Genomic DNA, 15,094 nt, shown 5'->3' on the forward strand with positions numbered 1-15,094 from the left:
TTTTTCACTTGTGCCTTTCAGGTGAACGACAGCCACTGACCGACAAGAACAAAACCGACCCGGGAAACTTGGGCAAAAGCCTCGATCCTGTGTATCAATCCGTGAATCCGTGAATCCGTGAATTTCCTGCGTAGGAAACTGGACGCTACCCTACCTACAAAGCAGCCAATCATAGCGCTAGGCTTTCAGCTGTCCGCATCGAGTCTGCCGCCGAAATCATAAATTTCCGAAGCAGTTGATGAAGAATCCGTGAATCCGTGAATTTCCTGCGTAGGAAACTGGACGCTACTTGACCTACAAAGCAGCCAATCATAGCGCTAGGCTTTCAGCTGTCCGCATCGAGTCTGCCGCCGAAATCATAAATTTCCGAAGCACATGGTTGATGAAGCTGAGTTTATTAGCTGCTCGAAGAAAACAAGGTTCGTTACACGATTGATTTATGCTGTCACTTAAATAAACTCATGCAGTCGGTTGCCGAAACCTAATCTAATATGCATTTTAAGCGCACAATGTCTAAATTCACGGGTTTTTTGCCTACAGCTTAACTAATGGATGCTACCGGGAACTTTCTGGTCTCAGCCTGTTATTTATATCTGTCTGTAGAGAGCAGTTGATCATGGTTTCTCTCCAGTATGCTGTCCTTCCAAAAAGAACGACGGGCGTCTCATAGTTGCATGGGGTGCAGCATACGCACATGAGTTCCTTTGTATTGGGAACTCCCCCGACGGCTGTATGGAAGCGGGTGTAGAAAGCAATGATCAAACAATGGTCAATCCGCGGACAGGGACCAACCAAGCCCCTCCTGGTCATTTTTTTTGGGGGGGGGGCGGCTTGAATGTTGTGATGAATTGGCATATTCCCAGGAGTATGGAGGATCAACAAGCACTAAGTGCCTCAGCTGTACGGTGTAGATTTTTCGTGCACTTTTGGAAGTTTCCAGCAGTAAAGTCGCCTTTCACAAATGAGACCTTGTGAAGCGATATTCTCCCGGGCCAGAGGAACCCAGTTTTAAGCCCTTGGCATCTGTTTCCTGTCTTTCCTCAAAGTTAATGGATCTTCAGGACAGTGGCCGACTCTTTAAAGCAACTCCGGGGCTGCTGAACATCATTGAGACTCTGCAGATTTATCAAATCGCCATGGGGAAGGCTTTCGAGTATTTTGGACGTCAAATAAGCACATTTTGACGACTGATAATGGCCAGGTGTTCCGACATCCTGGAAATGCCAACCAATTAACCATAGCCGTTTAGGCCGTCCGCATTCTAGACCAAAAAGGAACTCTAAGGCCATGATGTCCTTTGTTATTTTTGCTATTTGTAGTCTGTAGTGGAAATGCTGTGTTCCATCACCAATGCAGCAGGACTAGGATTACATTAAGCTACCGCACAACCAGAGGGAGGGCATCTACTGGTAAGCTAGACTTAGTTTTTGTCATCATGCGACAATTTTGCTATTCGCTCCACAGATGGAAACTACCCCTTTCGTTCACCGACATTTCCGGAGAATATCTTACCAACTGTCCTGTGGACTACAGCCTTTTGAGGAACCCGTTTTCTAACAAACCAGAAGAACTAAACCCTGAAGAAGAAGAGAAACTATGGCAGTTCCTCGGAATCGTACGTCCCACCGCGGATGAACTGCCAAATCAGTCCACTGAAGTGAGTACACTGTTCATTCTTCCAGTTATCCTTTCTGTTATTACCTAATTTCCTTTGCTATGTTACCCCCTTTATGTTGTCGACCAAGCTGCTCATAAAACTCATGGGACAGTTGGACATCCCATTTTCGGTCGAGCCGAATCTCGACATGTTTTTGGCGGAAAGCCAACATAGTTCACTCTTATGATGAATCTCGACATGTTTTTGGCGGAAAGCCACGGAATGTAGTCTTCAACATAGTTCACTCTTATGACGAGGTAGAGTTTCTTCACCATAACCACTCCCAGATCTTGTTTTTGTTAACGGCGCATAATGACACCATCAACTCCATTCCTTGGTATGGATGATCGGGAATTTCGGAATTACGCCTAGTGAAGGAGAAACTTCGATGCCTTTCAGTCTCTCAACAGTATCAAACTGATCTAGCTAGAAGCCCAATGAGAATACAGTCATTGGTTGTAGGTTGAATGGAGGGGAGCGAAAGCAACCATGCGGTGAGATTGTAGGTGTCAGTGAAACAGAATACGAAGAAACGGAACGGCAGTTCACTCCCTCAATCATCGTCTTGAGCGGTGGGCTGAATACTTCGAAGAACAGTTCAGCTGGTATCCCTTAAACACAACCAGTGGAAGAACCCAATGGGCCTGAATGGAACATCGACATCATCAGCAACAAAAATCCACTGAGATAGCAATCCTCAAGCATGACAAGGCGCCTGGCGCGGATGGGTTCTACCCCTCACTCTTTAAAGAAGGTGGCGAGGTCCTAGTGCACGGTCTAAGGTTCACACCGCAGAAGATTCTGAACGAAAACAGCCAAATGAGGCTCCTCGATTGCTATCCCAGTTTTCAATTGACGTCTTTTGAATAACATCATGGCATCAACCTGTTATCCTTCATCTCTTAGGTGCTCTCTGCCATTATTTTTCATAAGTTGATCGGGAGAGACAGTTTAGTGATAATCAAGCTGGTTTTCGCCCTGGCCGAGGATGCGTCGACTATATGCTTACCTTGAAACAAATTCTTGAACAGTGTCTGCTTCAAACATCCCACGTGGGTTGTTCTCCTTGATCTGAAATCTGCTTTTGACTCTGTCGACCGTGAGAAACTTTGGCGGTGTCTGACGATCAAACGTGTCTATTCCAAGTTTACATCCCCTATGCGAGCACTGTATGCAAGTACGAGTATAAGGTAAGCTTTTGCCAGAGTTCACCACGTCCAGTGGTGTAAGACAAGGCTGCCCTCTCTCACCTTTCCTCCTCAACTTTGCTATTAGTATGCTGCTTGAAATTTCTCTGCCTGTAACCTCGGGAGTCGAAAGGTTCCCGGAACCTCCCTTCACAGACACTGAATTTGCAAACTATTTTAAATAACCTAAATAACCCTGCCACACGGTTTGGTATATGCTTCATGCATGCAAAGTGCAAATTGCTGTCACAAGACTGAGTGGGACCAAACCCAAATCTCACGCTTGTAGACCAGCCAGTCGATGTGGTAGATAGATTTGTCTACGTGAGCAGTTGTATAAGTTCAAGTGGACTGGCTGGAGATAAGATTGCTTCTCGGGTCGCCACAGTCAGGACAGCTTTTGCTAACCTCGTACACCAGTGCCTACGTGACGTGAGTCTGTCAAGAGCAGAGTTTACCATGCGGCAGTGCTATCCATAGTGCTTTGTGATGAAAGACGTGGCCTCTACGCACAGAGGACATACGGAAGATGTCACTGTTTGACCGTCGGTGTCTCCGGAGCATTGGTCGGCTCTGGTGAGAAAATCGGATCAGTAATGCTGAGGTACGTCAAGTGGTCGTAGGAAGAAGAAACTCTCCTGTACAAGATGGATCACTCATGCTTCATAGGTTACACTGGTTAGGACATGTACTCTGAATGCCGAAGACCATCTGCCTCGCAGAGCCCTTTTCGCCCAGCCCTGTACTGACTGACCGGAAGGTCTGTGGTTCGAACCCGACCTCTGCCTCTCTACTTCCCCTACCTAGCCTTGAGGAACCTGGCAGTATCCCTGCCTTCGTGCCACCTTCTGGTGGCATGGCATTTAGCCACAGACAAGGGTGTTGCAGCTGAACGATTTTTTCACTGGAAACGACCGAGAGGTGGACACTATGACCTAGCAGCAAAGTATGAAAACACTAACCGGTAAACCGAGTCGGGTCGACAGCTGCCACCTCCGTGGATATGGACTTCGAGACTCAACTTACCAATGGTTAATGGCGCTGTCAAAGATGGCCCACTCGCGCAGTCAGCGGCTCTCACGCATCAAAGTTACGGCCTTCAATGCGTAGCTACCCAGTTCTGAACTAATCAAATATACCGTCGCCTCCAGGGGCTGATTGACTGACTGATTGATATGAGGCCTACGGGTGTTCTATGTTCACAGTCAATGGTTGTTTCAACTTTCGATGGTTTGGATGGGTAAAAGATGACTAACTGAATTGTTACCTGAACTATTCTGCCCAGCTGTTCAAACGCTGTCCTTTACTGCAGATCAGAAAGTCACTAAATTACTTGGTAGTTTTGCTGTCAGAAGAATTCCGGGGACCTGTCTACCGAATTAAATGGAACCATCTCCAACATTTCCAGTTTCTTCCATTCCTTAGCCCTCCGGATCTACCAGCCTCTCTGGTCAGTTTTACCTGAACTTTCATTGCGACCGAGGGGCCTCCAGCAAAGTGGTGGTCGTATCAGAGACCTGCTGCTTGAAAGAGGCTAGCTGGTTTGCATAGGCAGAAGTTCCGGTGTCAAGTGCAGCTTTGGATCTTCCTTCAGTGATCGTTTATATCCGAAACCAGACCAGCAGACAGTTGTTTGAGTAGTCCGTTTTGATAAGTTCGTTTGATCTGGCGGTCCATTGGCTTCCTAATTGGTAAACGAAGCTGTTCCGCGCAACAAATGCACCTGCAGTGTGAGTTGATACCGCAAGGCTGTGTGGTACCAAAGCCAAAACTCATACAGAGATGAACAGGTCGATATGGTCTATCGGAGCAGCTGATTAAGTCCTGGCGAGCAGCCGAGAGATTGCCGCATGAAATAGTGGGGCAAATACTGGAAGGTGTTCAAAACCTCCATGTTGCTGGTGAGAACCGTGTCGATCTGGAGTGCAGAGACGATATCTCCCTCATATTTGGAGTCGAGGGCCGCGCTCTGTTGAATTGACTAACCACCACCATGTCATCTTTGGCATGCCAATCGGACTTTCAGAATGTACTTTAGAACGTGCAATTTCTGAACATGCCTCTTGCAATTCAGAGAGGAGCACTGGAGTTTGTGGATAATCTTACGTACTTCGATAGTTGCATTAACTCTGACGGAAGTGTGACTGATGAAATCAGCACACGAATATCAAAGGCCCCAAACATGTTTTCTAAAATGTGTCACTTTTGGCGTCAAAAACATATACCACCGGGTGTCGATGGCAGTGTGTACCAGATTACGGCAAGGGCTGCATTGTTGTATGTTTGATCTCCGACATGGCCTCTGCGAACAGGGGACGTTATTCATCACCAGTGCCTCAGGAATGCTACTGGTGTCGCGTGGCATCATCGAATTCGTGATGAGGTAATTAGAAAATGGTTTTCTGGTTACATGTCAAGGGTAACATACTGGCGGAAAACATCAATACCTTCGACTACAGTGGCTGTGCCACGTAAGCATGCCGGAACATCCTCTACCGAGACTAGTGTCGTTCTTCCTTCCTCCAGAACAGCGTAAACTGAGGTTGACAAGGGGTCAATGTGAAATTTGGTGTGTTGTGGGCGCGGTCAGCTTTCCAGGATGGGATCCGTAACTCCCGCTACGATTGGCTCCAGAGATTGGAAGAAACGGCGGCTAATCACCGTCTGCTTGTGTGCTTAAAGGTGTAGGCCCCTCAGAATGCTTGCGGTAAGTTAATATCAAGCCCCTCCACCCCACTTTTCTCCCAGTTTGAGGCTTTAAATATAACTAAATCAGCCGATTGTACGGCGGTGAAGCATCAGTATCAACACTGTTGTAGCTACTGCTGATGGTGGTGGCCGTTAAAGATATGTTGTACAATACTGCTGTTTGATCTGTTCTACTTTATGCGTCAGAGACGTAGCTTCTGCGTGTAGATCTTCCAAGAGTGCATTTAGCCATCAATGCCTCCGGAGCATTATGGGGCTAGGTGAGAACTTCATATCAGTAATACTGAGGTCCGCCAGATGTTCTTCAGGACAGTTCAGTCATAATCGGTAGACCAATTGGTCACACTTCACAGGTCATGCTGCTCAGTCCATGCACTTCGTGTGCGATAGTACCTTTTACCTCGTAAAGCTCTCTTCGCCCAGCCGTGTGTCGGATGGAGACGACCCGTAAGCGGTCAGTCCATGACCTGGTGACAAAGCGAAAAAGCCTATACTAGTCACCTCGGTCGCACTGATAAGTACCATAGGATGGGAACCCGGAGATGATACAAACCTTGATAGATACGACTATACCAATCAACTAGTCGTAATCCTGTGTTAAATCTTTTACCTTCACTGCGCAGTTTTCTCACTGCCATATGAGACAAGAAGAATCATTTCGTCAAGTACACTGGTTGGGTCATCCCCTCCGGGTGTGGCTCATTCTGTTATTGCAGTTACCTTCGGCAAACGAAGCTGCAGCACCGCACTTCCGTAAACGTTTCTGTCAGCAAGGTCAAACTCCTGAAAATAATCCCAAAATGACCGAAACTTACTGAGACCCTCAAGCAACAAAATCGCAGAAGGGTAGCTGCCAAACATCTGAGTCGGAAAATACAGCTTTCAACCAGACGCTCCAGCAGTCAATCAATTCAACAAGGACCGATAATGGTGAGTGTTCACCCAACACCGATCGGACATTTTGAACTCAAAATCAAAAGTGTGTTTAAAATACAGAGATCCCCCTTGCAATTTTTGCACTCGCTTGTTCACAATACAGCTGATGTGTTCCTTGTTGGCGAGTCTTTTCGACACCAAGGCCGCAGCAGTTAGTTACAACAATTCTGTAGCTGAAAACTAAACACACCAACTTTTTGCACAAGTCTGAAAAGCGCAATAAAGGGTAGCAATGGACAAGTGCCTGATCGGAGTCCACATGGGTGTTCCAGATGGAGTGGCAAGTAGTGATCAATCCTCTTCACTGGTAACTGATAACAATGTGGTCCATTTGAGTCCAGGATTCCTTCATTCATGAGTGCCACGAATCCCGCTTTTCCGGAAGTCAGTACTACAAATGAACAGTCTTTGATCAGCACACACCTTAGTAGGCGTTGTCCGTGAATCTCATCTTCAATCCAAGACAATCGCCCAATCGATTCCTAGCAGAGTTATACCTACGAACTTCCGCATTCATGCCACCAGTGACCATCATCATCGGCAGCATATCAGTGTTCAGATACTGATGCTTCACTGCCGCCAGTGACCATACCCATGTCTGACCTTTTAGCTTGTTGTAAAAGAACATGTAAAGGATGAAGGTAACTGTCGCTAGCTAATTCCGCGCCACAGTTCATTGGGATATAAGCTGTTACAATAAATAAGGAACGATGGATCCATATTCTTCGCGACTTTTTGTCAAATGAGCCACACTAAGGCGACTGTCAGTTTCCACCTTATCAAATTGAAACGTTACCGCCGGATTACTCAACACGATGCCCACAACGTGTATAGCTGTGGCGGCCAGATGTGCGCCTCCGGAAGCGGGAAGAGAGCGATGAACAGTCATTTCAGTTACAGTACTTGCGTCTTAAATTCCTTTTTCTTACAGATGGCATAAATCAATGTGGGAAGAATCCAGCGTACGAGCAAGAACCGCTTGTCATCCTGCTTCTTTCAGGGTGCGAATGTTGAAGACAGTTGGGTATACCGGATCTCAAGGTTTTAAAATTGGTTTTGTTATGTTTAGGGCTGTTTGTGCAAAAAAGGCCTAGATGTTGCCATCATTGGTGATGCGAAGCGAACAAATCTGTCAGTCTTAATGCTAGGACATACAGAGAGTACCCACAATGGGATGGGGTAGGAGGATGCGTCAGTATCAGCCTATTTATTTCATCCGTCCTGTTGAATTCAAGAAGTACGATGACGCGGGTGATGGCATCAGGCGGCTACTGATATTGCAGTAATACATGGTTTTACGCGAATCAGGATACTGGCAGGAGGGTAGTTGGGGCCTTTGGCTCAGAATCCTAACCGCAAATCAGTGGATGGCGGCCGCACAGGTATTTGAGGGACAACTCCTCGTACATGCTCCAACATGAATTACCAGGAGACCATGTTCGTCAAACCTTTACCCTTTGATCAACCTGGTGTAAGAAACTCTTCAGTAGTCAGTGTGAGATCCCCGAGTAGCTTAATGGGCCGTAGAGGTACACAAGCCAGCCACACCACGACGATGTTCAGTCATTTCGTGCGGGTTTTTCTGAGGCGAGTGTGTTCGAAACCAAGTGGGTGTCGATCCAGGTAAATGCAATACCCATATTACGTATTAGTTGAGTAATCGTTCATTCGAATAGCTTACATTCAACGACCGTTGGTGGTCCACTTCGGGTGGCCCCAAGTGAAACCTGAGTTTCTTCATTTGGCGGAACAGTCGAAATGAGAATGATGATGGATGGACGATTATTCGTACGGGGACGAAATGCACGCAGACTGGATAACTTGTGGGAGGTTCAAAAATAGACTGTTAGCACGCGGTATGACAAGTTAAACGAGTCGTGCTCTTTCACACTCGTAACTGCCTGCACTAAATCATCCCAGCATATGGTTGATTACAACATTCTCGAGTCAAGATGTAGGAGGAGATTGTAGGAGTTCCCTCTTAAATCTTAATTAACTCGGGATAACTCTATTATCCGGCTATTCCAACAAATGCAATCATTTTCAGTAACCAGTTAAAAAGCTTGGATCAGGATCGAACATCCAGTTAATCGGATGAACAAACTTAATTGTTACGAGTATACTGACTGCCATATCAACCGTTTATTACGACCGGTCAAACAGGCGATCAAAAAATTGGCTAAATATGGACGGACTTCTTACCCACGTACCCTTGATCCGTTCGTGGTGTTTCCCTTCTGATCGCTGGCTGTCGGCTATGTCATGATCCTGCTACCCACTGGGACGTAGAATTAAAGTGTACACGTGTCTTTTCGACTGCCGACCCGCGGTATGGGAAACGTGTCATGATGTGCATTTGCACTGAACCTCAAAACCAGTAGGTGCTCGAGTCCGGTGTTCCCTTATAGATACTTTCGGCCCTCTCTCCGGACAGTCTGACCCGCACACAATGGCTTCCGCTTACTCCCTTTGTGCTGGCTCTTTCACATTGCCGCCGCCCTGCCACACAACGTGGGGGACACCTTGTGCTATGGATGCACGTGGATGACATCTCATGTAATAGTGGTTACAAACCTTTAGCCAAATGACTATTTACTAAATTGACAACTTCTGTATATTTGCCGGTCTTTGTAACCTTTTGGATATCCCGCCAGTAGTATAGATAGTATCTCACTTGCGGAATCCACTGGAAATGACCGTACTAATAGCCTAAGCATTTTGCTAACTGATAAGACTATTCATAGTTCCCATCTGAGTAGTGACACATCGGCGATCAGTACTTAACTAATGGTCCTCAAAATGAGCTAATGCAACTGTGTTTTGTTTGTTTTCCCGGATATTTTAGTTGATGCAGTGATCCGTAGCATATATTCTGGCTCATCTCTCAAGAGTAACCTTATTGTGATCCTTATCTCATCTTTCGTTAGTCAGCTCGACTGAGTGGTGTTTATTTTACGGACGCAAAAGGAACGGCGAATGGAGATGTATCGTTATGCGTTGAGTAATCGTACTTTCCATGGTCATGCCTATCGTCCCTTGTTTCACTTATATGAAGTTTTTCATGATAGCTGTCTGAATTGTGGATCCTATACTGTTGGTTAGCCAGAATCAAGGTTTCGTTTGTCCTTAGGTGTTGTGGCGTAAATGTTAGTGGCAGTTGTCCAAGACGATATTTGGCTGGTAAGGTGAGTCAAAAGCAAGTTGTAGCGTTTTTTAGGGGGTGGATTAGTTATTCTGGAAAGTTCACTCTCTCCTAAGTGGTTCTAGGCTTTGTTTCCTGGAGAGCGCGTTGCAGCGAAACTATCCCTACCTCAAAAGTTGTTTCCTCATGAGGTTGGTACTGTGCTCTATTGTTCCGTTGTCAATTCGTGTGCCACGTCCATGTTGCCTTTCAGAACCCTTTCTACACTACATCAGTTCCACCACTGCATTCCAAACGAGAACTGAAAAGATTACGACAAGTAAGCCTGGCCTATTGATTACAATTCTATTCTCGCATACTGTCCACTCATCTTTCAACCGAGTGTAAACCTTCTTATCCGTACCTTTGACCAACTCGGGGAGTTTTATTCATGAATACGTACAACATCTATTATATACTCTCACATTGTCTCACATTTCATTTCGGTGTGCATCACTATTTAAAGGTTATCAGGTAGTTGTTGGTTCTAATACATTGGTCGGACCGCTTGCTCCCGGCAGAGAAATCGACACGTGCGCAATCCTTTCGATGTAGCCACAGGATAAATCTATCGTGACCGTGAAACGAAAGTATAGTTAGATCGCATGAACTGGATGCGATGCCTCCCAAAAAGGACTGAGTAGCAGATAAGTTCCACAGTCTTTCAAGAAATGACTCATGAGTTCATTTTCCGTTTCGCTTTATTGAAAATAGTTGCTGGCTAGACTTTGAAGGAAGTCAATTTTGATGGGCTCGCAGTCCTATCAAAGTTCTTCATCCTTAAGCAGTCAGTCCGAGTTGCTGACTGCAACTGCTAAGCTTTTATGTAGGTGAGTGCTGCTCGCAATACTAACACCTTACAGGTTTGGATGAGTCGTTTGGAGTACCTTGTGCTTGCTGTTGCTCAACGAAAATTTTCTAACCCATAGTGGGATTTGAGTGGGGTCAGTCTCCAAGTCACAAACACGGTGTTTTCATCTAGTTTCTTTTCGATACGTCACTGTGTCACATGTGCATTGTTTGATTCATGACTAATTAAAGGTTATTTAGGGGAGCACTTGTATCCTTCCTCCGAGTGCTGGAGCTCTTCAACAACTATCCATCATTGTGTTGACTTTGATTTAGCCTTGTGCATTGTGAGGAAGCAGTGTCACTCCTGACTCCATTGTGTCGAGGAACATGTGATAAGTTGAGACCACGGTTGCTGCACGGTATGCAATAAGCGAATTCTGTGACCACATTACATGTTTCATGCGTTCGCTCTTTTGTAGTGGTTCTCAACCGGGGAAATGAAGATTGTGCACTTTCCAAATACTGACTATCAGTCCGATTCATCTTTTGTTTCCAACTAACTACTTAGCCTCATTTTATATATGGAATATGTACAGTCAGAACGTGTGTTGGTACTGTGTGACACATTCCAACCTGTTTGGGGCTAGTCAGTGAGTTTCTACAGTGGTGAAGAAGTTCAGAAATAACGGGTTGCGCCACGCCATATGGGTTTGTGGACACCATGGCGAACAGTCACATGACCAATCTAATGTTAACTGTTATGTCGTGCACTGATGGTTGGCGTAGAACAAATGAGAATACCTAACCCAAAAGATCGTTTGTTTGGCTTGTCTATGCCTGATTTCGATAGTTCAACACTAGTCTGTGCACTCCACGATGATTTACATGCCACCCCCTCCATTGTTATTTTTTCTTCGGCTTTGCTATCCGGATGGCCTACTATATGCAACTTCCAGGCCATTCCTGTTAGGTCCTGTGTCAGTGGGACCACTCTTCATTCTGCCCATGGCTCGTCCTATTACTCTGGCAGATTGCTCTGGAGATAACTCCCGTTTCGACTTTCCTTCCAAGGCGTACATGTTCATCAAGACGATGCTAGCGGTTTACAAATCGGATTATGTGTTTCTTCAACAGCCCAATAGTTTAGGAAGTGGCGATAAAGTTAATGCGTGCCTCTGGCAGGGGGCACGGTAGCCGAGAAACGTTTGCGACTCAAGGGCTTTCTTATATCGGCAACAATTCAAAGCGATGGAAATAATTTAACTGGAGGCTGGAAATGACGTGTCCTCATATCATTTGGGGCACTAAAAATTTCCTGGAAAAGATGCACCTGACTGAGAACACTGACGCGTTACTGCATGAAACATTGCATGAATGATCCTCTCTAAATCTCCCGGACGAGTAACGATGTGACCAAAACGTCCAGTGGATTTTTTTTTAAAACCTATCACTTCCATACTGTTGCTACAATGTTCTAGGCTGAACGTCAGAACAAATTGGAGAAATGGTATAATCTACCCAAACCCGATGTCACAGAGGAAGACCGCGATGACTTAGAAGTTATTCGGTTACGACGCGCACTCGCTGTGGAGACTCATGTGAGGAGGTCAGACACGAAAACCAAATACTTCCAGGTAAGACATCGTTAAGTTTCATGAACACTATCTCGTCAGTTTTCTTTACGCCTCCCACAGCAAGCTGTCGCCACGTTGATCTATAGCATGTATCCAACTTAGAAATGATCTTTAAAGGTGTAAGGTGAGGTGAGTGACCGATTTCTCAAGAATGACTAACCGAAAGGGTCATAAGTTGTAATGCACTTATTGACAGTTTATTTTACAAAAGAAAAGTTGTCGATATCATTGCTGTCAGATGAAATTGAAAAACGTTTGAGACCTTGTAAAACTAACTGCAAAATAATACAAGACAATGCATGCAGTGGGGGTGGTCATTAGAATTTCGAGGGACCTAAAAAATATCTTGCTTCCAGCCTTTCCCACCGTGAACAGAAAGGATATTCGAAATGCTTTGGTCAAGATAGACTTTTCCCTAGGGATCAGAAATAGGATAAGTTAGGGACAGCCAAAATGTTTGCAGTAATAGATAATAGACTCATATATAAGGACTGATAGGAAAACTTGTAAGAAAACTAATAGGAACTTCTCACAATTTCGATAATTTCAAGTGTACGGAGATAGACTAAGATCGCAGAAAGGTACTGGAGACAGACAGAACGCGATCAAGCTTACGTGCTGGAGTATGGGCGTTTGAATGCGGTATTTTCAATATACCTACGAATGGAGAGAACGGCGTCTTTTGTTCGTCAACCGACCGCTACCTAAGGAACTTTCCGATGCATAGACGAACTTGATAATTCCATGTGTCAAGGTAATCGTATTTTGGTACCGTCCAGCGGCGATGTGGCCGCCGCACTCTCAGTATCCAAAGACATTGTCTTCGAGTTTACTAAAAGCCAAAGTCCCGAACGGTGGCTTTCGTACGCAAGCTGATGGTTCGCCTCACCTTCATCATCAATATTTCCAAAAAGGACGTTGAAGTATGTCTACGGAAAGTTCAGGCGACAGGTGGGGAATCCTGAGAGCATTGGAAGGTGGTGTTATCCACATCTGCGAGAGCCAAACGGAAGATCCTTCATATCTTTAACCGACTTCAACATAGCGTACCTGGACCGCGACACATGTACCGGCTGCTTATGCATATCTGCGCTTTCCATGATCTTGGTGATTAGTTATTATCTAGTGTTTAGATTTACGTTTTGACCAGTGTATAAAACTTCACTTTTCAGTCGGAAACCTCCCCCCAGCCAGCTACGTTAATCTTATGTAACCAAACTTGTATCGTCTAGCCTTTCCGTGCTCTTTAATCCGTTGTTTCTTTTCTTTTAGCATGGTGTTGTGGTTGACGATCCTGGCAGTTTTTACGATCGTGTTCCACGGAAACAGCGTGGCAGGACAATTGTGGATGAGCTACTTTCCAACGCAGAATTAATGAAGTAAGTGTTAGTGTTGGTTGGGCGAAATCAGGTTTGTTCATGATTAGCCACGCCGTACGACGTATGTTGGGTTAGGTATGGTAGGAAACGCTCGTCTAACTCGCGACGTCAGACCGCCGTTCCTATTCCCATCCATCAATCGTGTTTTTTTTACTCACTCCCTAAACCGGAGCACAAGTTGCCTAATACGAGCACTTGATCCATTCTGTGTTCACCTCCCAGCCATAATGGCAAACTTGATCGCTCTGGTTTATCATCATTATCAACAATGACAACAGTACATTGGCAAAACTACTGGTGCTCAACTGTTACTGCTCCGGTTAGAAGGAGGAACTTCGATTGTGTTCCTTTTTTAATTCTTGGCTCCTGATCCTTGGCGCCCATGCAGTTACTTGCTCGTAATTCTCATTTTCTCATACCATTCGCACACTCCTGCTTTGACCTACCATTGGTATGCTGTTTTTAAAGAGCAGGATTGATTGTTATCACCACAATCAGTGTAGATCCCATCAGCCTTCATAGTATTCTACCGCTTTCACCTTTTGCTATTTTAGACAACAACGGAAGCGTTACGCTCGCCTCCAGCGTGCTACGGCGGAAAAGCGAGCCGCTATGCACAGACAAAAACAGCAGCGGCTGAAGAGGTTGAAAAGCAAAACGGGGAAGAAGCAGTCCACTATTTTGGTTCCGGAGTAACTCAGTTGGAAAATTTGCACAAAGCATTTAATACAGACATACAGACACGCTTTGAACAAATACAAACCCAAAACACCTGTTACGCTTCTCTTCGAACCAACTCGGAAAATAGTATTCGAGTCCTTTGGCTGGTTCTCATTAATAAGTCGCTTAACCAAAACTCGCCGTCATCTCACCTGAACATTTATCACTTTACCAGTTATGTTCACCATGAAGAGCTGGCGTCGTTGTAGATGGTGCGGACTGCGCCTCTGTATGCAAAACGAACCAAATCAGCGGACTTGCCATTCAACGTTCCTCACATTTTATAACACGGACTGATTTGAGTAGCTCGGCGGTTTCGTATGACGGAACAAACGCTAGCTGTTAATAGGAGTTTTAACTTTGAAATAGGGACTGTCGTTATACGCAAGTGTGCTCAACATTTACTCATTCTGTAGGCTAACACGACCTAGATCAGCGTCCCCTGGGTGCAAACTCAGTTCTTTCCGCTTATTTATCCACCTATAGAGATTTTCCTTTTATCTTTAGTGATGGTGTGGTTCTCTAGCCGAATACCGGAAGACAGCTCAACATGAGTTGTATTGAGTCAAACGACACCTGCTTTCACTTCACCCTTTCATTCCATCCCGTTCTAGAATAATTAAAGCCTTTGGAGCTCTGTGGAAGTACTTGGTGGGACTAGTAGCACCAAACCCCATACTGATGCGCGTTTATATGCATTTGAAGTCGTCTCAGTTTGCACACTTAACCAACTAGCAGTACTGTTCAACTTCCAAGACCCTGATACACACATTTGCATTTCAGAATAATTTGTTGTTGCTATTGAGCCGATCAGCTTACAGGCCCGACCGTAGCACGATTTAGCAGTTGGAGGTCTCACTAACGCACTGAGTATATAGTGTCGCTGACCGACCTGATAG

At 45.3% G+C, this 15,094-nt stretch overlaps 1 protein-coding gene across 1 annotated transcript; it reads left to right on the forward strand.

Annotated features, from left to right (window-relative positions):
- Positions 1-21: 21 nt before the first annotated feature.
- Positions 22-14,245, forward strand: T265_14600 (hypothetical protein; the record flags this gene model as incomplete). Its single annotated transcript, XM_009174368.1, has 7 exons — positions 22-109; positions 330-419; positions 1,465-1,657; positions 9,885-9,950; positions 11,941-12,096; positions 13,369-13,475; positions 14,030-14,245. Coding segments are annotated over 7 exons (840 nt in total), but the record flags the coding sequence as incomplete, so codon positions are not given.
- Between the last annotated feature and the right edge of the window lie 849 nt (positions 14,246-15,094).

This window comes from Opisthorchis viverrini, assembly GCF_000715545.1.
Source record: "Opisthorchis viverrini unplaced genomic scaffold opera_v5_223, whole genome shotgun sequence".
NCBI lineage: Eukaryota > Metazoa > Platyhelminthes > Trematoda > Opisthorchiida > Opisthorchiidae > Opisthorchis > Opisthorchis viverrini.